This window comes from Urocampus carinirostris, chromosome 11 (genome assembly GCF_059441175.1).
Source record: "Urocampus carinirostris isolate Australia breed hairy pipefish chromosome 11, RoL_Ucar_1.0, whole genome shotgun sequence".
Classification (NCBI taxonomy): Eukaryota; Metazoa; Chordata; class Actinopteri; order Syngnathiformes; family Syngnathidae; genus Urocampus; species Urocampus carinirostris.
This window is the reverse complement of record NC_142359.1, coordinates 25,066,522-25,087,370: the sequence shown is the minus strand read 5'-3', so window position 1 is coordinate 25,087,370 and position 20,849 is coordinate 25,066,522. Positions and strand designations below refer to the sequence as shown.

The 20,849-nt window shown below is 41.5% G+C and overlaps 1 protein-coding gene across 1 annotated transcript in view; it reads right to left on the bottom strand.

Moving 5' to 3' along the window:
• Positions 1–8,036: 8,036 nt before the first annotated feature.
• Positions 8,037–20,849, bottom strand: part of nwd2 (NACHT and WD repeat domain containing 2) — a 28,601-nt gene continuing 15,788 nt past the window's right edge. Inside the window, exons 4-8 of the mRNA XM_088347790.1 lie at positions 19,361–19,477; positions 16,057–16,260; positions 15,768–15,918; positions 14,717–15,306; positions 8,037–14,638 (exon numbers count right to left, since the gene is read on the bottom strand). Of these exons, the coding sequence (XP_088203916.1) occupies positions 10,742–14,638; positions 14,717–15,306; positions 15,768–15,918; positions 16,057–16,260; positions 19,361–19,477 (4,959 nt within the window). The 3' untranslated portion in view covers positions 8,037–10,741. The remainder of the gene's footprint in view (positions 14,639–14,716; positions 15,307–15,767; positions 15,919–16,056; positions 16,261–19,360; positions 19,478–20,849) is intronic.

Here is a 20,849-nt window from a genome sequence, read left to right as displayed (position 1 = left end):
TTTTTCAATTCCAAATATAAAATTAAAATAAGTATGTTTCTGTTGTACAGTGGTAAGCACATTTGCGTCACACGTAAAAGGTCCCTTGTTTGAGACCAGGTGGAAACATATGTTGGCCTGGAGAGGGATGGGTGCCACCGGGCTGTACTTGCCCAAGACACACCACTGGAAATGGTGCCCCTACAACCCAAATGGTTAAGGGATCCAACTAACCAACGATAGAAATGTATGCAAGCCGGTTAACTTATCATATCGTATGTGTTAACCAATTAGCGTAACATTACATTACTCTACTGTACATTACACATTACTACCAGAATTAAGCAAAAAATCGAAGTCACACAAATTTGAAGAACACGTTTGCTTGTTTTTGAGTTTCAGCAAAGACTCTGAATTATGTATCAAATCCGAACGAGACGTTGAAATGAGTATATAAAGTGATGTTAGCCGGTTGACTTTAAATTTAATTTACTACCATTGAGTTAATTTGGCGCTGTCTCTTTAAAACGGTGCATTTTATACATGATAACCAATCAGCGGGGTTACATTATTAATGGAACAAAGCGAGAAATTGAAGTTCACAGACTCACTCGAATAACATATTTGCTTGGTTTTGAGTTTGTTATTTTTCAATATCCAGCCATAGAAGTTAAAAGGACTACAGTATATAACTTTATGTAAGATGTTGAACTGGATTATTTATTGAAGAGTTTAGTTAACTTGGCACAGTCTAACTAAAAATGTGCATATCGTATCTGGTAACCAGTTAGCGTGGCAAAAAACCTACAAAGTCATTATGAAGCTCATGAGATTCTGAAGTGATCGATAGCAAGGGGATTGTGGGAAGTAATTCGGTCATTCTGAATTAAATAAAGAGAACGGCACTATGGAAAGTAAATTGGTCATCCTGAAATATATAAATAGATGAGTAGCCTTACAAATTCAAAATGTTTGTCATTTTCAAAACTTAGTTTGAGCTGAAAAAAAGTGAACACATTTCTCTCTACTCTAGCTGGTACTGTGACTAAAATGTGTGCTAATGAAAATAAAACTCAAGAAAAAGAGGCAATCAAAAGGAGGAGAAATAAACATAAAGCAAAAAAGTAGAGAGAAAGGTGTAAAATATAAATACGAAGAAAAAAAACGGAAACAAGTACACCATGTGGGGGTCTCTTTGAATGCTCTTGTGTTACATTCAAATAATTAGCAAATTATTTGAATGTGACAGTCGATCTTGTTCCCAACATTGTACTTCCACTAAAAATTGTGATTAAATACAGATCTGTATTGTGCAACCACCTAAATAAATCCACAAAATGTTAGTATTATGTAACAAAATACACTCATTTAATAGTTGTTGTAATACCCACTGACATATGGATATTACATTAGACAATTCATTAACATTCTATTAAAGAACTTGTGTACCTGGAAATCCAGGAGAGTGTATCTTGATGTGATCTCACATTTTGGACATGTTTGATAATGATTTGGTTGCCACAAGCAGGATTGAGGATACTTACTATTATTCCAAGCGAAGCTAACAGACTTTATGTCATTGCTTAGACCTGAAGAAGCTTCGAGGAAACATTGGTTTAAGCTCATTTTGACCGTCATTTTTGTCATAAACATTGTTTCATAAAAAGGTGCGAGCAGAGTTCATATGTAAAAATGTTACAATGTACTGCAAACAAGAAGGATACAGGTGTATCTAGGGGAGTGTGCTATGTATGCAAGGATCTACCCACCCCTACCGCTCACCCAATCAAATTGTCTTGGGTGCTTGGCCGGCATATTCGGGTGTTTACATTTTGTTTGGTGGGTTTTTATCATAAAGTGTGTCAACAGTTGATTCACATTTTTGAATGTTCTTTCGTATGCAGAATTCCATGGAGACGTACAGCCAAAACAGGATCAGTTGGTGTAACACTGTCTGCAAACTGTAGTTGGAACTTCGCCCTATCTAATCTGGATCCGAAACGGGTAACTTTTTATTGTTTCATCTTCTCACGTACTTAAACTGGAATGATGTAGAGAAAATAAGTGCATTTGTTGCTTTTACATCTGAGACAGATGTACTCATGATAAGATCCATAATTTGCTTGCGATCCATACGTTAAGGGCGGGCGGATCGATCCAAATATTGATACCGTCCTACCATTTTAACTAGCAATTAATAATGCAGTTAGTGAATTGTAAGATAATGCATACGTTATCACTTTCGAATGGGATCACTTGTGTTTACACTTTAATTGCACTGTTAACTTCATTTATTAAAATATAGTGTCAGGGAAGGTATTTTACTTGTCTTATAAAACTATTTATTTCAAATTTTCTATACTGTTGAAGGGACAATGTCTATTATTTGACCACAAGATGTTGCTGTACTGTGTAGTGCAATAGAAAATTAGTTTTAAAATGCTCAAGGAAGAATACTAACTACGGAGACTCAGAGTGACCAAAATTGACCATTTTTCTTTTGATTTTTTTGGCCAGCCTTATTGAGGTTTTTGGGTACCTGTAGCAGTATGATGGCCAAAATGTATGTCAGCTCATGGTATATCAAATAAATGCACCTATGAGTATTTAAAGTAAAAATGCACGTTTATAGACAGTTTATATACTTTTGCTTATAATTAAGGCATAAAAATCTCACCTTTAGGAGAAATTCACAGTTTTGAAGTAAAAAAAGGTGACCTAGTGAACTGTATTGATCCGCTGAGAAATGGTTTGAAGGGAGGAAGGGAGTAATGTGAATCAGGCGTTTGAGGTGGTGCGTTTGAATTAAAATCAGTGTCGTTTGACGGGCAGGCGCACTGTATTTATTTGTGTGTAACTCACATTAGATTTTGTCGCTTCACAGTATTTTTTTCATGGTACCAGAGAAGAATGTTAGAGAATGTAAAAAGTGGAAAGTCATCCTAAAATATAAAAATAAACCAAAAAAGCATGACGAAGGAAACAGTTCTTAGGTGTTGTCTGGCTTTGAAGGACATTAAAGAAATACGTTGTCAATTTTATGTTGGTATTGTGTTCATAGTTGTCAACAAATGATTTCAATCATGTCTGCATGTATGTCACTTTCAATGTTGAGTTTGAGCTGAGAAAAATTCAAACGAAATAATTTACCAATTTTTTAAGCAAAAACTAGGGGTGCACGTTCTACACATATGAAGCCGACATTTTTTTCCACACCCTTCTTCCCCTTTTAAGGCCTGACCCATCTTCATGCCTGATATTTAAAATCAATTTTGTTTTCTCTTTTTGTTTTTTACCACTAGGAGGTGTTACACAATACACACTGACCCTTTAAAGTTTGTCATGTAGTTATTCAATTCATAAAATAATGCCAAAGGTATTTGTGCTGCGTTTATCATGATTATAAGCTAACTCAAGGAGGTAGGGGTTCAATTGTTCACTGATCATGACATTTCCAAGTTAAAAGTATCCACGATGGATCGGTATTTATCGATACTAATCTGTGTTTACTTGGATCGGATTTAGAGTCCACCCTTACTATACGTTCCAGACCCTTGCTGTGCATCGTGTGGTTAGTGTGAAGTCAAGCATCAGGGCAATATTACGTCTTCTTTGGTTATCTGTTTCTTCCAGGTGGGAGGGAACAGAAACCTGGTGAGTCAGAGGCTTCCCTGTTACTACGAATACATGTTCCAGATGGAAAAAAACAGGGATGACAAAAGAAGGGTCTTGGCTCGGTAAACACGTCTGACAAAGGCTAGGTTATTTTGGTTCTGAGAGAATAAAGAGCTGTTTTGGTACGGTTCCGCTAACTTGTGTGGGGAAACAAAGCGTGACCTGCGCAGGACTAAACATGAGGCCGGGGGTAACTGCAAAGCGAGAGGCTGCAGGGCCAAATGTTTGTGGCGAGAAATTCAGGCATCCCCCTACAGACGTGATCTCAGCATCACGAGATCGAAGGGCGTGGCCGAGCCTGCGGACCTGATGTTGCCGTGGAGACGGGAGCCGCACACGCAGGAATACACAAACACACGGATCGGCTCGGAGTGACACCGCAGGGAAATCAAAACGGCAGCGCAAAGCCCCGAGCGTCTTGTCGGCCAATCATTTGTTGGCAAGCGTGTGAATGCGCGGGGCTCCTTGCACAGGTGCCAACCACACGCATCGCCTAATTCTGATGACAGTCTTTGTCAGCCTTGGAGACGCAATCGCCACGCTTGTCCAGTAGTTGTTGTCGAGCGGAGACGGGCAATTAATGGCCCAGGCCCCAGATGCTTTGACTGCAGTGTTTGGTGATAGCTTGGTACTCTAACGCCTCTGTATTCGAACCGATTGGTATTCGATGAGAGATTTGAGTCATTTTTAGGAAACAGTTTGACTTTAAGACAGTCTAACTCATGGCCAGGTGAGATATGAGACCCTCTTGGCCAGTGTTAGAAATAACACGTAACAAAAGAACAATTTCTGTTCTCTGTAACAAGTACTGTTAAGCAGAATTGATAACATTTTGTAACTCAACTGTTGTTATGACATGCTACGTTTAGGGCTGTGCATCGATAACCGGTTCTAATCTGGAACCGGTTCCGCAGTTAACCGATTCCTTGGAATTGGTGGTAAAACTCCATTTCGGTTCCAGCCCGGGCTGCGGTGCTAACATAGCAAACAAACTTATCCCAATGGAGGGTCAGGTGACGTCGTTCCACGTGCTATTTATTGTCGATGCTTGACCAATCATATCAGCTGCAGAGATTTCACTGGCTCGCAGTAAACGTTCAAACGTGTGGCCGTGTTTCACTTCAAAAGACGATGCAGGAATATGCCATACTTGCAAAAAAGCCAGCGAAAAGGGGGGGGTAACACTACCAACATGCTCAAACACCTGGCTGGACAACATGGCATTAAACTCAAAAGAATGCAGCGTGTTTAAGGTGCTTCAAAGACAGGAGGATAGTGTAGCCACAGCAGGCAAACAACCTAGCTAGCCTACCAATGGTTGTCTATCAACTTTAGCTTTTAGTTTTCGTTTTAAGTCGTGACATGAGGTTAATTTGGCGCCACATTGTGTATCCAGTCTCACTTTTTAATACGTTTTTTTATACATGTAATTTAGATGACCCGATTGGCAGTCAGGATCAGGCTGCAGGTAGCCAGTGTGCAGCTACAGGTAAAGCAGAGGCCCTTTGTCCAACCACTCTTTAAATTGTTTTTGTATTAATAAAATGTTTTGTACTATATGTGTAGTCACATAGTACCTATCTTTCCGCAGTGAGAATCATTAAGAGAATCGATAAAGAATTGGATCGATAAGCAGGGATCGATAAGGAATCGGAATCGCTAAAACCTTACTAATACAAAGCCCTAGCTACGTTAGTCGGCAATTTTGAAAAGCAAGTGATATATTACTTAGTCTTCCGTGCTTAGACGAGTTGTTTTTCACTAATGAAGTTAGTAAGCACTCAAACTAAGGCCAGAAGACGTCAATTGATTTTAAAGATGTAAGGAGGTCCGAGAAGCTTTCATATAAGAGAATTCTATCCCTTTCTCAAGGCCTCCTATGAGACCCTTCTTTTTATTAAATATTTATGGTTACATAAAAAAGATCAGCCCTTAGGGGTGTAAGATTCAGAGAACAGCAACATAATTGGCAAATAGCAACAACAATGTTGTCGACAAAACGATGAACATCCTATGAAAACTCCTTTGCATTTGTCCAATATTAAAATCAAAATAAACTCAGCCAGCAACACAACACTGCAAACAACTTGAACGGAGGGTGGGCTTATTATATCTACCTACAAAATACCGAATACAGTTACGGTAGTGTCGTCTCAGGTACGCACATTTCTCCCCTACTGACATTCTGATATTCTTTCATACTGAATATACTACCGCATCCAAGCTGTATTTACAACTGTAAAATAAAAAAACAAAATCATGGGGCAGTTAATATGCTTATATTTGGTTGTGTGTCACCAGTAGCGATTGGTGAGCAGCACTTGGGGAGGGGGCGTGGCCTATTCAAGAACAACAAAACCAACGGGGAAAACGGAAGCACATAATTTAAAGTAAAAGAGTGCGAAATTTTGATATTTTTATCTACAATTATTTCTGCAATTCATCATGCCGAAAGAAAAAAAATGTCTTGGACAGTACCCAGAAATGGAGATGGAAATCGTTGAAGACAAAATGGATATGAAGGAGTTTCGGATGTTAGTTTGCAAGCTCTAAAGAATGCACAAGCTCAGAAATATGAAGGCTTCTCTTCTTCCATAGGTTGTTGAACACGTTTTCTTGTAGTTCTTTTATTATTCAGTTATTTTTAAGAAGTTTTTCGAGGTCAGCCTGATGCGTGTATATTCGGTCATTTGTAACCAGATAGTTCATTTCAGAGTAACGCACTACTTTTGGGTGTCAGTAATACCTCGGTTGTAGTATTTACTTTAACGTAATGAAGTATCTAGTAACTGTAATGGGCACAACACTGATCTGGGCTTCCCTTGCTTGGCTGGCTAGTCTCAATCTGAGAGAGATTGTCAGTCTAACAATACGTGTTGAGAATTGATTGTTGTTTAGTGCCTTCTTTGGTTGGTCCCAAGAACATTATTGATAAGAGTAATGAGAACAGTAATTGAGTGGAAGAAGGCTAAGATGGCATACCTGTAAATTTCAACTAATTGCTCCCCATATTTATCTATCTATCCATTTTCTGACCCGCTTATCCTCACTGGGGTTGCAGCCTATCCCAGCCATCTTCAGGTAATGGTTAGGGGAAACGCTGAACCCGTTGCCTGCCAGTCGCAGGGCACACAGAGACAGACAATTCACACGCTCATTCACACCTAGGGACAATCCGGACCTGCCATTTAACCTGTCATGTACGTTTCTGGTACATGGGAAGAAACCTACTCAGGCCCAGGGAAAACATGCAATCTCTATACGGGAAGGCCGGTAGCTGGAATTGAACCACTCAACCGCCATGGCTCGCTCTCCAAATTAATGATTGCAATTCCCCTTTTTAAGCGACAAAACCTTACACACACAACGCAGCATCTATTTAATCACAGCAAGACAAGTTATGTAGACTACCACGACAATACTAGCAATCTACAAGTTGTCGTCTGCTACCAGTGACCGAGAAGATCTGGAATAGAGCTGAAATTGGCAAGACGAGCTCAGTCTAACAAGAAAATTGTTCCTGTAAAAAAATTGTTATACGCCATCTATAATTTGAAATAATCAGAAAACGTATGAAATACGGGGAAACGTATATGTTGACAGATGCGTGATTTCCAAATAGTGTTCGAGTGTAAAGTAAATGCTTTTACATTGTTTTACATCGTAATCTTCATTATGTTTTTGTCCTATTTTCTGTCTGTACATTTGAATATATTTTGTTGTTAAGGTTCATGTTTTATTCATTATTTGGGTATCATGGCACGCATAGGAAAGTATGAAAATACTGAGTTGTTTTTTTATATGCGTGACAATTACAAATCAAAATGGAAGGTTTGGTCGGAGAGTCTTGGTGCCTTCAATGACAGGTGTCATTTTTTGTCTGACTCCAAGCGGAAGGGTACCTTGAAATCCGAAACAGATTTTGGGGGACACCACACAGGAGGGGTTGCCGTTAATATTACTATATGTTCCGGAGAAGCCTTGGACCAGAGCGAGCCCTCAACACTTTTCTGGAAGATGATCCTCCGATGTTCCTGGGGTCATTTTGACTAACAACAAATTCTCCTTTCAACTCAATTGACTTGCGTCAACAAAACCCTCTTTCATCTCCAGCTAGAATGTCCAGCTTCCTTCCAGAGTGCATCCGACCAACTTTTGCCATGCATCACAGTACACTTCAATTTCATGACTTTATATGAGAAAAACATTTTTTGGTACTGAGCTCGAATGTATAATGGTAGAGTACATGAAGTGTTGCCCCGAGACCCAAGCGATTAAGGAATAAGTTTACCGCGAACCCAAGTAAAATACATGACAAAATGTGTGCATCCGTGCGCGAGCTTGAGGTGATTGATGCCCATTACTCACTAATTGACATTACAGAGGGGAGGCAAAAAAAGCATCCATTTTATTGAATTAAAATGTTCCAAAAACAATGCATACACACTAGTTTCATATTGCTTCGAACATCTCTTTCTTTTCTGTTTGAGTTCCAGTTTACAACTCTGTAACAAAGTACAACATTTATGAAAATATAAATCTCTAAACAGGTAATCAATCCTGAAAATACAAATAATACCATAGAAACATTCATCACCAGTATGTCAACTATGACTTGCAAACAGAGAAGTTATTAAAATTCATTCAAGTTACTTTAACATACAGTTAATATCGTTTACGAGCGTCCGTATGGCCACATTCAAATATACGCTTAAATTGGCATTCCAATATAATCGGGCAGGACATCTTAAACTTTTTCATCTTTTGAAAAAACAAAACAAAACAAGAATAACACATTTCCTTTATCATAAACAAAATCACAGTCCAACACTAAAACAATTTGGCAAAAATATAAATACATGACCACCATCACTTAACAAAATGAACCAAACTATCATAGGGACTTTGGCAATCACATAAGATTTTATTATGTCCCCTATTTCTTCAAGGAACTCTAAAATTTTAAAGCTTGATCCTTGATGCTATCTTGCTTAAAAGGATCCAAGGGCCAGATGAAAATGTGTAAATGTACTCTGTTAGCCCTTTAAGATGTCTGTCAAGGTAAGGAGTGTGTGTGTGGATTCTTTTCATGCTTGTCTTATGTCAACATTGCATTCAGTGTAACCTGAGCCACTAATTCTTTTGTCCCCCAGTGTGCATTCTGCCAGCTCACGTTGTCGTAATGACGCTCATAAAACTTGTGCATTTGTCATTTCAACATTGGCCTTACTGCAAAAACGGTCTGGAATTAAATATTATATTTTTTTCTATACCGTAATCCCTTGTTTATCGCAGTTAAGGGAGACCAGAACCCTATCGCGATATAAGGAAATCTGTGAATGGATCCCCCCAATTCAATGTTAACATACGCTGAGTATAATGGAACCCAGCCGAAACAGTGCCGTTAATTTTAAGCAGGAGAACAAGGTCCCCGTTCACAGCAATATGGGATTGGGGATAATAGATCAGAGCCACAAGAATTGCAGTTTCTTTTGGGTGGATATAGGGGCAAAAAAAAACTGCAAGGCCTGACAAAAGTGCGCAATGGCAGGCCCTGCTCGCCATTATGCTATATGCCGCCACCCCTCGCAACAATACACGATCAGGAATAATGGATTATTTATGCAGCCCGAACTAAGAAAAATGGGGTCTGCAATTGTGCATCCAGTACACAGGCAGCAACGCGTGAAATTCTGTTACATGTTTTTTCCCAATTTTAAAGACTCTATGTGTAATATTCGACCACTAGATGTCACTGTGTTGTCTGGTGCAAGCAAGGGTCAGTGCCACAGAGCACAGCGTGGCGGCATCCTGCCTGACAAACATGGCGGCGAATTAAGGCGGGATTCCACTGTGTAAAAGAAATACACATTTCTCAACCTCTGATTTGAAAAAAAAGAAGAAGAAAATTAACTTTGGTATCATAGTTTATGTATTTGTGCCTGGTATTCAAATCACTGTTTTTTCTGAATGTTTTTGTACCACTGGGAGGCACTAATTATTACACACTGTCCCTTTAAATGAATATTTTTCAACCCGCTTGGAACTGAGGCCGTCAAGTAGGAAGCGCCATGTAGCGAGGGATTACAGTCATACTAAAACTACGACTAACAATTATCTACCACAAATACCACCTCTTCCATTTTAAAGTACAACATGTACCTGGACATCCTGTTGGTTTTTGTAGGCAAATTCAGTTTCAAAATTGTTTTAAGACAACGCTAAAAACACCTATTACAATAAATGTACTCATTGCTCACAATCCACCAATAAAGTGCTTGTGTCTAAACAGCTACTCTAATTACATATGCACATGGCCAAATTGTTTCAGTGAAACAACAGACGACTATTTACTATCCTTTTTTCATTTCAATATTCCACAAGCCCCAAAGCAAGTACACTAATTAAGGCGTCACTTCAAACTGTGTTATGCTACACTTACTGCTTTTTTGTTGTGTTTCTGTTTAAAAACACAATAAAAGAACCACCAATTTACAGTAAACGTTCCACATCTGTTGTTACAAAGAGCAACGCATCCTGCAGCTTGCGTTTTTTCTTGTACTGCGTTTACAAATTCCCTGCATTTTCATAACGCTTGTAGTCTGCACATATAGGACATTTAGAAATTCCAGGCACTCACTTTGATTGCATTAAGCACAACTTAACATTTGAAATAGTTGCACAAATTGCAGCAGCCAACAACAGACATGTACACGTGTGTGTTTTTGTACACATCGGATGTAAACAAAATAAAAATGCAAAACATTATGGCATAAATGTAGACAGAGGAAATGAACGAAGTGGCAAAGATGACTGGAGTGGCTTTGACAGTGTTCTGACAAAAAGACAATGAAATTGTTTGTTCTTCAAATGCTAAAAGGACACATAATGGCAAACTCACGTCTCAAAGAATGTTTCCTTACTTATGCCGAACGTCTAAATGTCAAACCAAGAAAAAGAGTCCAACTAAATAGATCGATAGTCAGACGCCTGACATTTGCAGCTGAATCACGTGGCTGTAAACAAGAGTCAACTACAAACCTCCAGAGATTGTAAACTTGGTCACACATCTCCACTCTTCTTTTTCTCACTGCAGCAGCTCCGTCTTTTTTGTAGGCGTCGTCGACTCACCTTCACCGGAGTCCGACACATTGATGGGGCTGTCCCTGGAGAAAACCTCCGTTGACTCCCTCCAAGTGCAGTCAGCGACGGTTTTAAAGGAATGATTGCCACATTTGGGACGGACTTTCTGGGAGGCGTTGTTGACGATCTGTCGGCTGTTGGATGTGGCGATCTTGATCTTGAGGGCGGCGTCTACGCGGTCCACCACGGTGTACGTGCCGATGCTGCCGTCCTCAAAGCCAATGATGATGTTCAAGGCTCTCTGGGAGAGCGAGAGGAAAGTGGGTGTCTTGTACAAAGAGCAGGTGCCGATACTCTTGCCGTCGGCGAGTCGCATCACAATCAAATTGGACACCACGCCGGCGTCGTCGTCCTCGTCGCAGTTACGGAAGCAGACATAGACCAGATAACGTCCGTCTCGTGATAATTTTTGGCGCCATATGATACCGGCAGCATGGACGAGCCTCAGCTTTCCGCTGTGTAAGTCCAGCACGTTGATGTTCTCATCACCTTTCGACACAATTCCTTGTTTTCCATTGGGGGAGATCTGAAAGTCCTCTAAATTTTTAAGGAAGTTACCCGGCAGCTGGACCCGCCTGCAAACAACCTCGTCCGCCACGCTCCAGATGAAAACCGTCTCTGTAGACGTTATAAACACAACGCAGTCAGGTAAGTCGGGAATGAGTTTGAAGTTGACGATGCTGATCCCATCGTCACACACAAACTTTTTGGAGACGCTACCCGACCACAAACTGACGGCGAGTAGCTTATTTTTGGAGGTGCCCACCAGAAATGTGTTGGCTGTGGTGATCAGAGCGTTTTGAAGTGTGACTAGGATGTTGCAAACTTTGTGTCCTGTAGCGAGTCTCCAGACTCTTGAGGCATTTTGTTCGCAAAGCGATACAACAAACTGGTCATTGTGGGTGATGAGCAGCTGGGATATTCTCTGTCCGTTGATGCGAAAAATGTTCTCCCCTGTGCTAGTTTGCCAGATGTACTGGCTGCACTTGTCATCAGAAGTTACCATTAGATCCCCTGAGGAAGTTAGCACACAGTTTTCCACGACACCTTCATGCTTGAAGACAGTTTCTATAAATCCAGTGCTGAAGTTCCACTTGTGAACCGCTTCAGAACCATCCATTGTAAACACATAATCCTCTCTGCCGGACAACTGCAGCGTCTGTATCTTCTTGCCAGTTTTGTCAATGTTGGACATTGCTGTGATGATGTCGATGTCCCAGACTGACAGGACTCCACTGCTGGCGACAGAAAGGAGAAGGTTATGATGGACCGATTTGATTAGTTTAACGATAGCTCCGGAGATCTCGATCAGGCTTGCCATGCATTGCCCGCTGTCTCTCCTCCACACAAAGATGGAAGAGGTGTTCTCCATCGAGGCAACGATACTTTGTCCGTTCTTGGAAAGGACCGCAGCAACAAAACGCTCACTACGTTTTGCTTTAAATTTCTCCACCATTTTCCATACCTTGGTGTCTAGGACTTCGATACTTCTGGCCTTGCAAAGCAAGATAGAGCGCTGGTCTTCGGAAAGTTCAATGCTCACAACTTCGCTGTCATCTCCCCTGCAATCGTAGTCCTCCATGAGACGTGGATTGGTGATCTCTTTGGTGTTCCATACCGACAGACTCCCCTCATTGTCAATCATCACCATTTGGTTGATGGTGTCTAAGACAAGAATGGATTTAACGAACCCTCCGGAAAACTCGGAGGTGACCGTGGCCAACTTGTCCCCGTTTCCCAGATGAAAGATGGTTGCAGTGTTGAGGTACTGGCCACAGAAGGCATACATTCCGTCTGGTGAGCACTGGACACAAGTCACCTCGTACCAGCAATGGAACTGATAGAGAGGCCAGCCATAAAGTAGGTCAATGACGTTGACATCTTTGCTGGCCTCAAGCCAGGCTAAAGCATGGTGAGTTGACAAAGTAAAGCCATTGATAAAGGCCACCCCACCGGTGATGCCACTGTGTTTGGACCCTTTGATTTCCACTTCTGATAAAAGGCAGGATTTATGATTATCATAGATAAGGAGCGTGTTTTTAGTGGTGGCCACGACAAGGTACTTCTCGTCAGCGGTCAACCTGATTCCCAGCACCACAGATCGAGCTGTGTCGATTTGCCGCAGCAATTGTCTACTCTCGACGTCCCATGTGCTGACGGACCCGTCTTCAAGTGCTACGAGGACTATGTTTGGTGCTAGTGTGGGCAAGACCTCAACAATGTGCATGTAGCTTGAGCTCAAAGGTAGCCTCTCTGGACTGTAAGTTACATCCATTGAGGAGTGAAGAGGCACAATCGAGCAGTACTTGGGACCATCCTTGTCGCATTCCAGGAGGAGATGTCTAAGCTTAGGCAGGGAAGTGACAACTGGCAGAAGCCTTTGCTGCAGTTCTGCAGAAAGAGAGGCTGGGTTTTTCAATACTTTTACCTTGATGCTACGGAGGGTGGTGGATAGGAATTTGAGCTCTTTTTCTTGGCTGTAGCTGTAAGCCAAGTCAATATCATTTAAAGCCTTTTCAAACTGTCCAATCTTGATCATTGTGTACAACCAGCTGAAGTTCATGATAACACCAAACATGAGATCGTCAGTACGACCACTTCTAGTGAGGTGAAACACCAACTCTGTCATCTTTCTGTGGTTGACAAAGAAAATGTCAGGCTCAAGAAGGTTGCACTGGAAGACCCAAGGCTGTTCAGGAGTTTGTCTGTCATACGAGTACTTGTCAGACGATGCTTTCTCGTGGGTTTGTTGATGGTGAGGATTTTTGTGGTGCGATATGTTTTGGGATGTAAAATGATTGTTGTCATATGTGAAGATCTTCTTCCTCCCCCCTGACCAAGCCCCCAAGAAGTACTCTGCCAGAAGGCTGTGCATTTGATGAACATCTTCCTCATTGCTCAAATAGAGCTTCTGAGCTATGAGATGCAGATGCCGGTTGGCCCAGACCATCAACGTGACGTTGCGCACCTGTCGTTGCACTAGATACCCTTCTAATTCTTCTTTGAGTCGTGCTACCAAGTCACAGGAAATCCTCAGAGGATTTTTTAGGTACGATGCCACAATAACATCACCGAGGACTATATTGTCCAGAGAAAGAATGTCTTCCAGTTCAACCTCAGTTAACCCTGCTTTGGCCATGGTAATATACCCTAACGCTCTAAAGACAAATCGTTGGCCCAACTTGTTCTCTACTGAATAAAACAACTGCTCTATACTTTCATGTACTGTGGAACACAAGGATTTTTCATCCACATCTTTGTGAGACCTCCAGTTAACTACCTCTCTGTAGATCAAGTTAACAAACATAGGCAATGTACACTTTGCTAGAGCCTCATTGACATAGATTTGTTGGCCCGAAGTCACCTTTCTCTTGACCATAAGTAATTGCTGCTTTAAAGTCTGGCTGCAGACCTTGCGGTCCCTTTGTATTAACTCTACATAATTGTCCTCATCGTGAATCATGTGTCGAAGCTTCTGCAAGATCCCATGTTTATTGGGCAACGTTGAAACCACGATGCGAACGGTCCGGGGGAGTTGAATTGGCAGCCACCACAGCTTGCGAGCTTCGTCGGCTTCTGACAACTGTTCCAGGGCGTCCAGGATGATGACCAAAGGTCTGTGGAAGGAGGATTCTGCGAGTAGATTTGTTAAAAGTTCTTTCATTTCCTGGATTTTGTTAGGCAAAAAGTGAATCAAGCAGCGGTAGTTTATTGCAATCTGTTCGCAGATACTTTGGAGAAGGTTGCGCAAGTCTGTGGAGGCTTGACTGGAGCCAATGAAACGGACAATGACCACGGGATCTGTTTCGGGGCTCGTTTCATTCTGCAGCCATGTGTAGGCCTGAAAGTGAGTTTGAAAAATGTTGAATTTTTATTTAGCACTTTATATTTTGTGAAAATCATGCAGAAATTATTTCACCTGTTTGGCAACCTCAGCAAGTAGCAATGTCTTTCCTGTGCAGGGTCCTCCATGCACTACGAGCGGATTCATCCTACTTCCCTTGGACGGCAAAAGATACTCCTGCACATAATCCAAGGACTCGGTCTTGTACTCGTGCAGCGCTGCGTAGGATTTACACAAGGACAGATGCTGCAGGATCTCATCATACAGCGGGTCCGTCTCCGTGTCAAAGTTCTGCTGGACCGTGGCCTGAATAATATCCACCATGTCCTCATAGAACTGCTTACATAGTCCCTCCACATAATTACTCTCCACTTCCTGGGAGTAGCCTAGTTTCATGTCGCAGTGCGTGACTGAGGAATAAACGCGCAGGTTGGATGCAGCCACTACAGTCGGTATGAACTCGTCCCGCACCTTTAGCAGGCGCTCGTGGGCTTCTTGGTTGCGCATGATGCGGTCGCCGCTTGCCACAGTGTCCATGTAGCGGGTCATCTCTGGAAGTTTTGCGAAGCGATCAAAGTTTGAGATCTTTCGAATGTAGCAGACGCATTTCCTGAGAAAGGCAGGCGTTTGTTTTCCGAGGGCAAAGTCTAGTTCATCCTCCAAGGCTGGAAGTAGAAGATAACAAAAGCAAACATTTATGAAATATTGCATGAAGCGACTTCAAAATACCATTTTCCCAAAGGTCCATCATTAGAGAACGCTTATCTTAAGTATACCGCTCTACATCATCAGATACGAGTCTAAAAGTGTTCGTTCAAGAGATTATCTGAAAAGCTTTAGTAACCCTTTTTGCCAGTGATTACATTGATCCCTTGAGCCTCACTTAAGAAAAGCCAAAGATGAAGGCACCAAATGAAATGTAAAATAGGCTCTTCTTCATACATCCTACTGACTGAAATTCTGCCAGCCTCTCTTGTGTGATCTTTTTTCACACAGTAGCTGTCTAATTAAATTCAATAGACACAAGTTTCTAAGGCAAAGAGGAGGCACAAAAAACTGAATGTAAAGAGACTATTCAGGAGTAAAGCGCCTTTCTAAATATAAAATGGCCAAAGCAGAAACTAACCAGAGCAAAGAAATTTCTTGGCCTGAGCGCTCGGCATGGTCCCTTTTTCTTGCAGTTGCAGAACCGCCGTACGGAAGATCCGCTTGATCTCCTCCGACACTTTCCTCCAGGCCTTGTCATTCTTCGTTTTGGTTGCACTGCTGGACTCCATCTAAATTGGATGACAAGAAAGGAAAGGAAATATCAACTTCACTGTTCAGTTTTGGTTCACAATCACAACTTCTTAACATTGGAAGTACACAAATGTTTAGAAAATGCACTTTACTATCAATGCTGAACCTCCACTCACTGAATTCTGGTAGTTCTTTAGCATTTGGGCTTTGGGTTTGAGGTAGTATGCGGGTGGCACAGAATTTTCGTCCCTGCAGTACCACTCGTCCAAGATGTGTGTGTCCAGCCCGGCCTCTACCGCTGCGTCCAAGATCATCTCAAACTCTGCCGATTCCACTTCCCCTGGCACTCGGATACCTCCGTACTTTTCTCCCACCAAACCCTGAAGGACGGCAGAAGGACAGGAAGGGGGTCAGTGAGACAAATCAATCTTAATGGTGCTTCAACTAATAACTGCCTTATGTGAGGGAAAAAATGGAGCTTGGCCTAGTATTGCTGTTAAATATGGAAACGTGGATTTGTGAGGGGAAATGTGTAGGCCCATTAGTTATAAAATTTAGCACACCAACTCCATATTCATCATCGTGATACAAGCCCTTAATTTATCTGGACATCGTGGAATGCAATAAGTTAACACTGTAGCTGCTTCATTGCACACTTTTGAGTGACGGCTTATTCTATATCTTTTTAAACGGTCCAGGCCACTCCTTGATATGCTTCATTGAGCACATTCAAGGACAACCTAAGAAATAAATGAAGCTTTCCCTGACACGACTGGGTGATCTCCGGGGGACAATGGAGGGAAGACACCAAAGTCAAGAGACTGGAAAACTGCTGGTGATGCCTGGGAACCTTGACAGGTCAGGCTTGTGCTGGTTGCCTTGGTGATATCAGCTTGAGCAGATGCAGGAATTGCGTCGATTAAAGCCGGATTTCAACAGCCTCCTCGATGATATTGATTTGTATCCTATTTCGTTCATTACAAACAAATAAGCCCCAGGAAATTCAGAGCATAACTCTGACAAAAAGCACGAGAAAATGCCAAAGCTACCCTGCACCTCATTAGCTTGCCAGGGAAACCAATTAAAAAAGAAACAATTCCTTGCTTCATCAAATAGTATTTATTCATCTTATATGTGATCTGGAGCAGAAAAACACGAGATCCCACTCAATTTTCTATTGAGCGCTTTTACTTTCGATTTTTCCACAGCAGGCGTATCACCTCCAGGACAAAACGATCATATTTGCCTTACCTCACTGTGCTCACACAAACATAATGAGAGTGTAGGAGCTAAGAGTAAAGAAAAATCCAAGGTTACTCCTTCCCCAACTATCTTCTTTCACTGGGTAAAAAAAAACAAAAAACAACCTGAAACGCATCCTTGAGGCGTTTATTAAGTTTGTTTTTTTCTACTACGGGGAGAATGTTGGAGAGATGAAAAAGAAGTGGAAAAGAGAATTGTGGCTCATTGTCATGCTTACAATCACCATGCCAACCCTTGCAATCACCATGGAAACCTTCTTTATTGATAGATTTGACAAAAGCTTCCTGAGGGTGTGTCATGGGCAGGAGTGAGGAGACATTGTAGTGTTTGCCCGTAAAATACATCTAATAGCTCTTTATGAAAAGGAGAGATTCCTTGGTAATGGTCAGGTATGGTAACATTTAAACACAAGCGAGGTTACCTGCAAATTTGTTTATGTGATAGAATTTGTTAGCACGAGGGTTTTACTCTAAAAATACTAATAACCCAAGTTTAGGTCAAGAATGGACTGACTCAGTACTTGGCTTGATTTGACCCAAGGTCCTGTGTTGTTTTGCAAACCGCAAAGAATTGTGTCAGGTTTTATTTTTTTCCTATCTCGGAGAATTCTTAAAAAAAATATTATTTTGGTTTAAAATAAAATCCCTCCAAAAACATATAATTTTATTCTAACCATCCTAGGCCATTTAAAAAAAAAAATGTTCAAACGACCAAGTAAAAGGGGTCAAATTGAATTGACTTCGTCCCGTATTTCACCCAAGTGTTTTAGAGCAGTGTTTCTCAACTGGTGTGTCGGGACCCAAAAGTGGGTCGTGTACCCGTTTTTAGCGGGTCGCTACCTTTTGCCTTGGGGAAAAAAAGGCTAAGAAGAAAAAGAAAAACAAGGGTCAATCAACCTCCTTAACCCTAGTTGTTAAGGGATTAAAAAATCAACAAACCGCTATCAAATGGGTGCTTGTCATGTCTGTAGTCTGTTAGTCTGTGGTCTGTGCAGCCCTTTGAGACTTCTTGTGACAAAGGGCTGTACAAATAAATTTGACTTGACTTGACTTAAAAGGCGATAATGACCTGCCCTACCTACTTTTCAATCTCTTCAGTCACTCAGTGCGTTTGAGAGGGACCACATCTCTTATTATTGTGATTTTGTTGGTTTTTATTTCCCTTTTTAGGCGAAAATAATGGGTCCCAAGAAAGTTAGTGATAATTGAGTCAAAGAGGGAAACCTGTCTATGAAGCGCTGCTAAATGTTAAACATTTAGCTTTTAATCTTTATTAACTACATAATTAAATAGATGCAAATATTTAGGAAGTGGCTTGAATACTTTTTTGAATTTCTTTTAGTACGTAGCACATTCAAACCAGTTGTAGGGGGTCGCTTATTTGTGATGCAGGCTTATACGCGAGTATATGGTACCTGAAGTCGGTTTGCTGATCATTTTGTTTTTTATTTTAAACTGCAGAATCCTTTCATTGAATACATTTGAGAGATTGATTATTTTTCTTGTTTGGGTCGCAGCTTGTCATTAGGGCGGAAAGGTAGGTCTTGAAGTCAGACCAGTTAAGAAGCACTGTTTTAGAGTGTTGGGTTAAATAAATAAAGATTAGGGTTAAATAGACTCAAATTGGACACCGATTGGTTTAAATACAGTATAGACTTGTTTGATTACCGAGGTATTACTGTGCAACGGTACTTTTTTCTGAAGTTGGACAAAAGCCAATACTGTATTTTTTTGGCTGTGTTCAAATAATACTTTCTGGCATATTCAAAGACAATCTTAACCAGTGCAGTGCCCAAATCGTACTATATAAAAAGAAACTGCAGGAAATCTTGCTGCTGTGATACCATGATGTCCCCATTATTATTACAGCTCCAATCCCAAGTGAAATGATTCAATTCCGTTGGAATCGGGTTCACGAGGGACGTCACCTAACATTTGGCAATGAAATGTCGTTAAGCAATTACAAACTGCAAATAGAGACAAAAGTCAGTCAGGGAAAGAAGCTTAAGTTTTCAAGAAAGCCGGAATACCTTCCCTCTCATAATGCATCACTTCTCCATCGCACCTCCAGAAAAAGATCCGTTCTTTTTGAATAATTCAGCATCCATTACTCTACCTGCCATCTTTGTCCTTCTCCTCGTCCCCTTTTGCCCATTTGCTCAACATAAAAATTGCAGTTGCCGTCACACGACTCATTTGAGGTTTTGTAGCTACTCACAACAAAGCACGGTCCCGCCGATGTCTTCAGACAGTCCTCCAGAAGCTTCATTCGGAGACGCTGCAGTTCTGGACTGTCCCATTCCTCCGGGTCTACGCCCCAGTAAAGATCCACCACCTGAATCAACAAAATAAAACAAAGAAGAATAAAGTGCTTGAAGACGAGTGTAGATTGCCTACCAGTGCCGATTCCGTCACCGCAGCAGATTATAGATTGATCTGGAAGGAGCTAAGTTTGCTGCATCAATCACCACAAACAAATGACAATTATCTACCTCCCGGTTTATAATGGGAGTCCGCTGGGTTCCAGTAATGAATACTGTAATTTCTTATGAATTGCAGTTACAGGGGACCAGAATACCCCAGATGGATAGCGGCGACACGGGTGCAAGTTATTTTAGGCGGAAATCGGCAAAAAAAAGATTTGCCAGGCCTGACAAAAGCACGCTCTGCCGGTCCCCACTTGCAGCGATATGCGATTGGGAATAATGGATCGTAGTCGCATGAGTCCCATTCATTTTAGGTGGAAATAACAGAATTTAAAAAACATTCGCCAGGCATTAAAAAAGTGCGCTCTGCCGGTCCCTGCTTGCAGCAATATGCAATTGGGGATAATGGAGCGTGGTCACACGAGTCCAATTACTTTTAGGTGGGAATAACCGTTGAAAAAAAAAAGATTTGCCGACCTGAAAAAAGTACTCTGTGCCAATCTCCACTTTCAGCACCATACAATTGTGGATAATGGATGTTGGCCTTACGAGCGCTGTTCATTCTAGGCCAATATAATAGCTTAAAAGGGCTGCCAGACCTGACAAAAGAACACTCTGACAATCCCCACTTGCGGCAAAATACTAGTGGGGATAACGGTTCACGGACGCACAAACGCTTTTTATTTGTGGTGGAAATAACGGCACAAAAAGAGCGTCCACGCCTAACAAAAATTCACTCTGCCAGACTCCACTTGCAGGAATATGCGATTGAGGATAAGGGATCGCAGCAGCACAAGTGCTGTTCATTTTAGATGGAAGTAACGGCAAAAAAGAGCTGCCTGGCTTGACAAATGTGCGTTCTGCCGGCCCTTTCTTGCAGCAACAGGTACCTGGGGATGATGCATCATTGCTGCAAGGGTGCAGTTTATTTTAGAATGAAGGAACGGGAAAAAATGAGCGGCCAAGCCCGACATAAATTTGGTTTCTCTGCCTCTGATCTCAGCAATGGTCGACTGGGGGTATTGGATTGTGACCACACAAATTTTTAAACGAATAATTTTCAACCCTGAGGCTGCAAAGAAGGGAGTGCAGAGTAGCAAGGGATGACAGTAGTCATATTTTTTTCTGACAGCTCATGCGAGCGAAGGGAAGACACCAGGCCGATTAAATTTGCGGCAAGCGAGAAAGCATCAATGAGGCTAAAGAAAAAATGTATTTTTGAATCAAGAGAGGGCTCCTTTGAGATGAAATTTGGCAGCTTCTGCCTCTTTGCTTTATGCC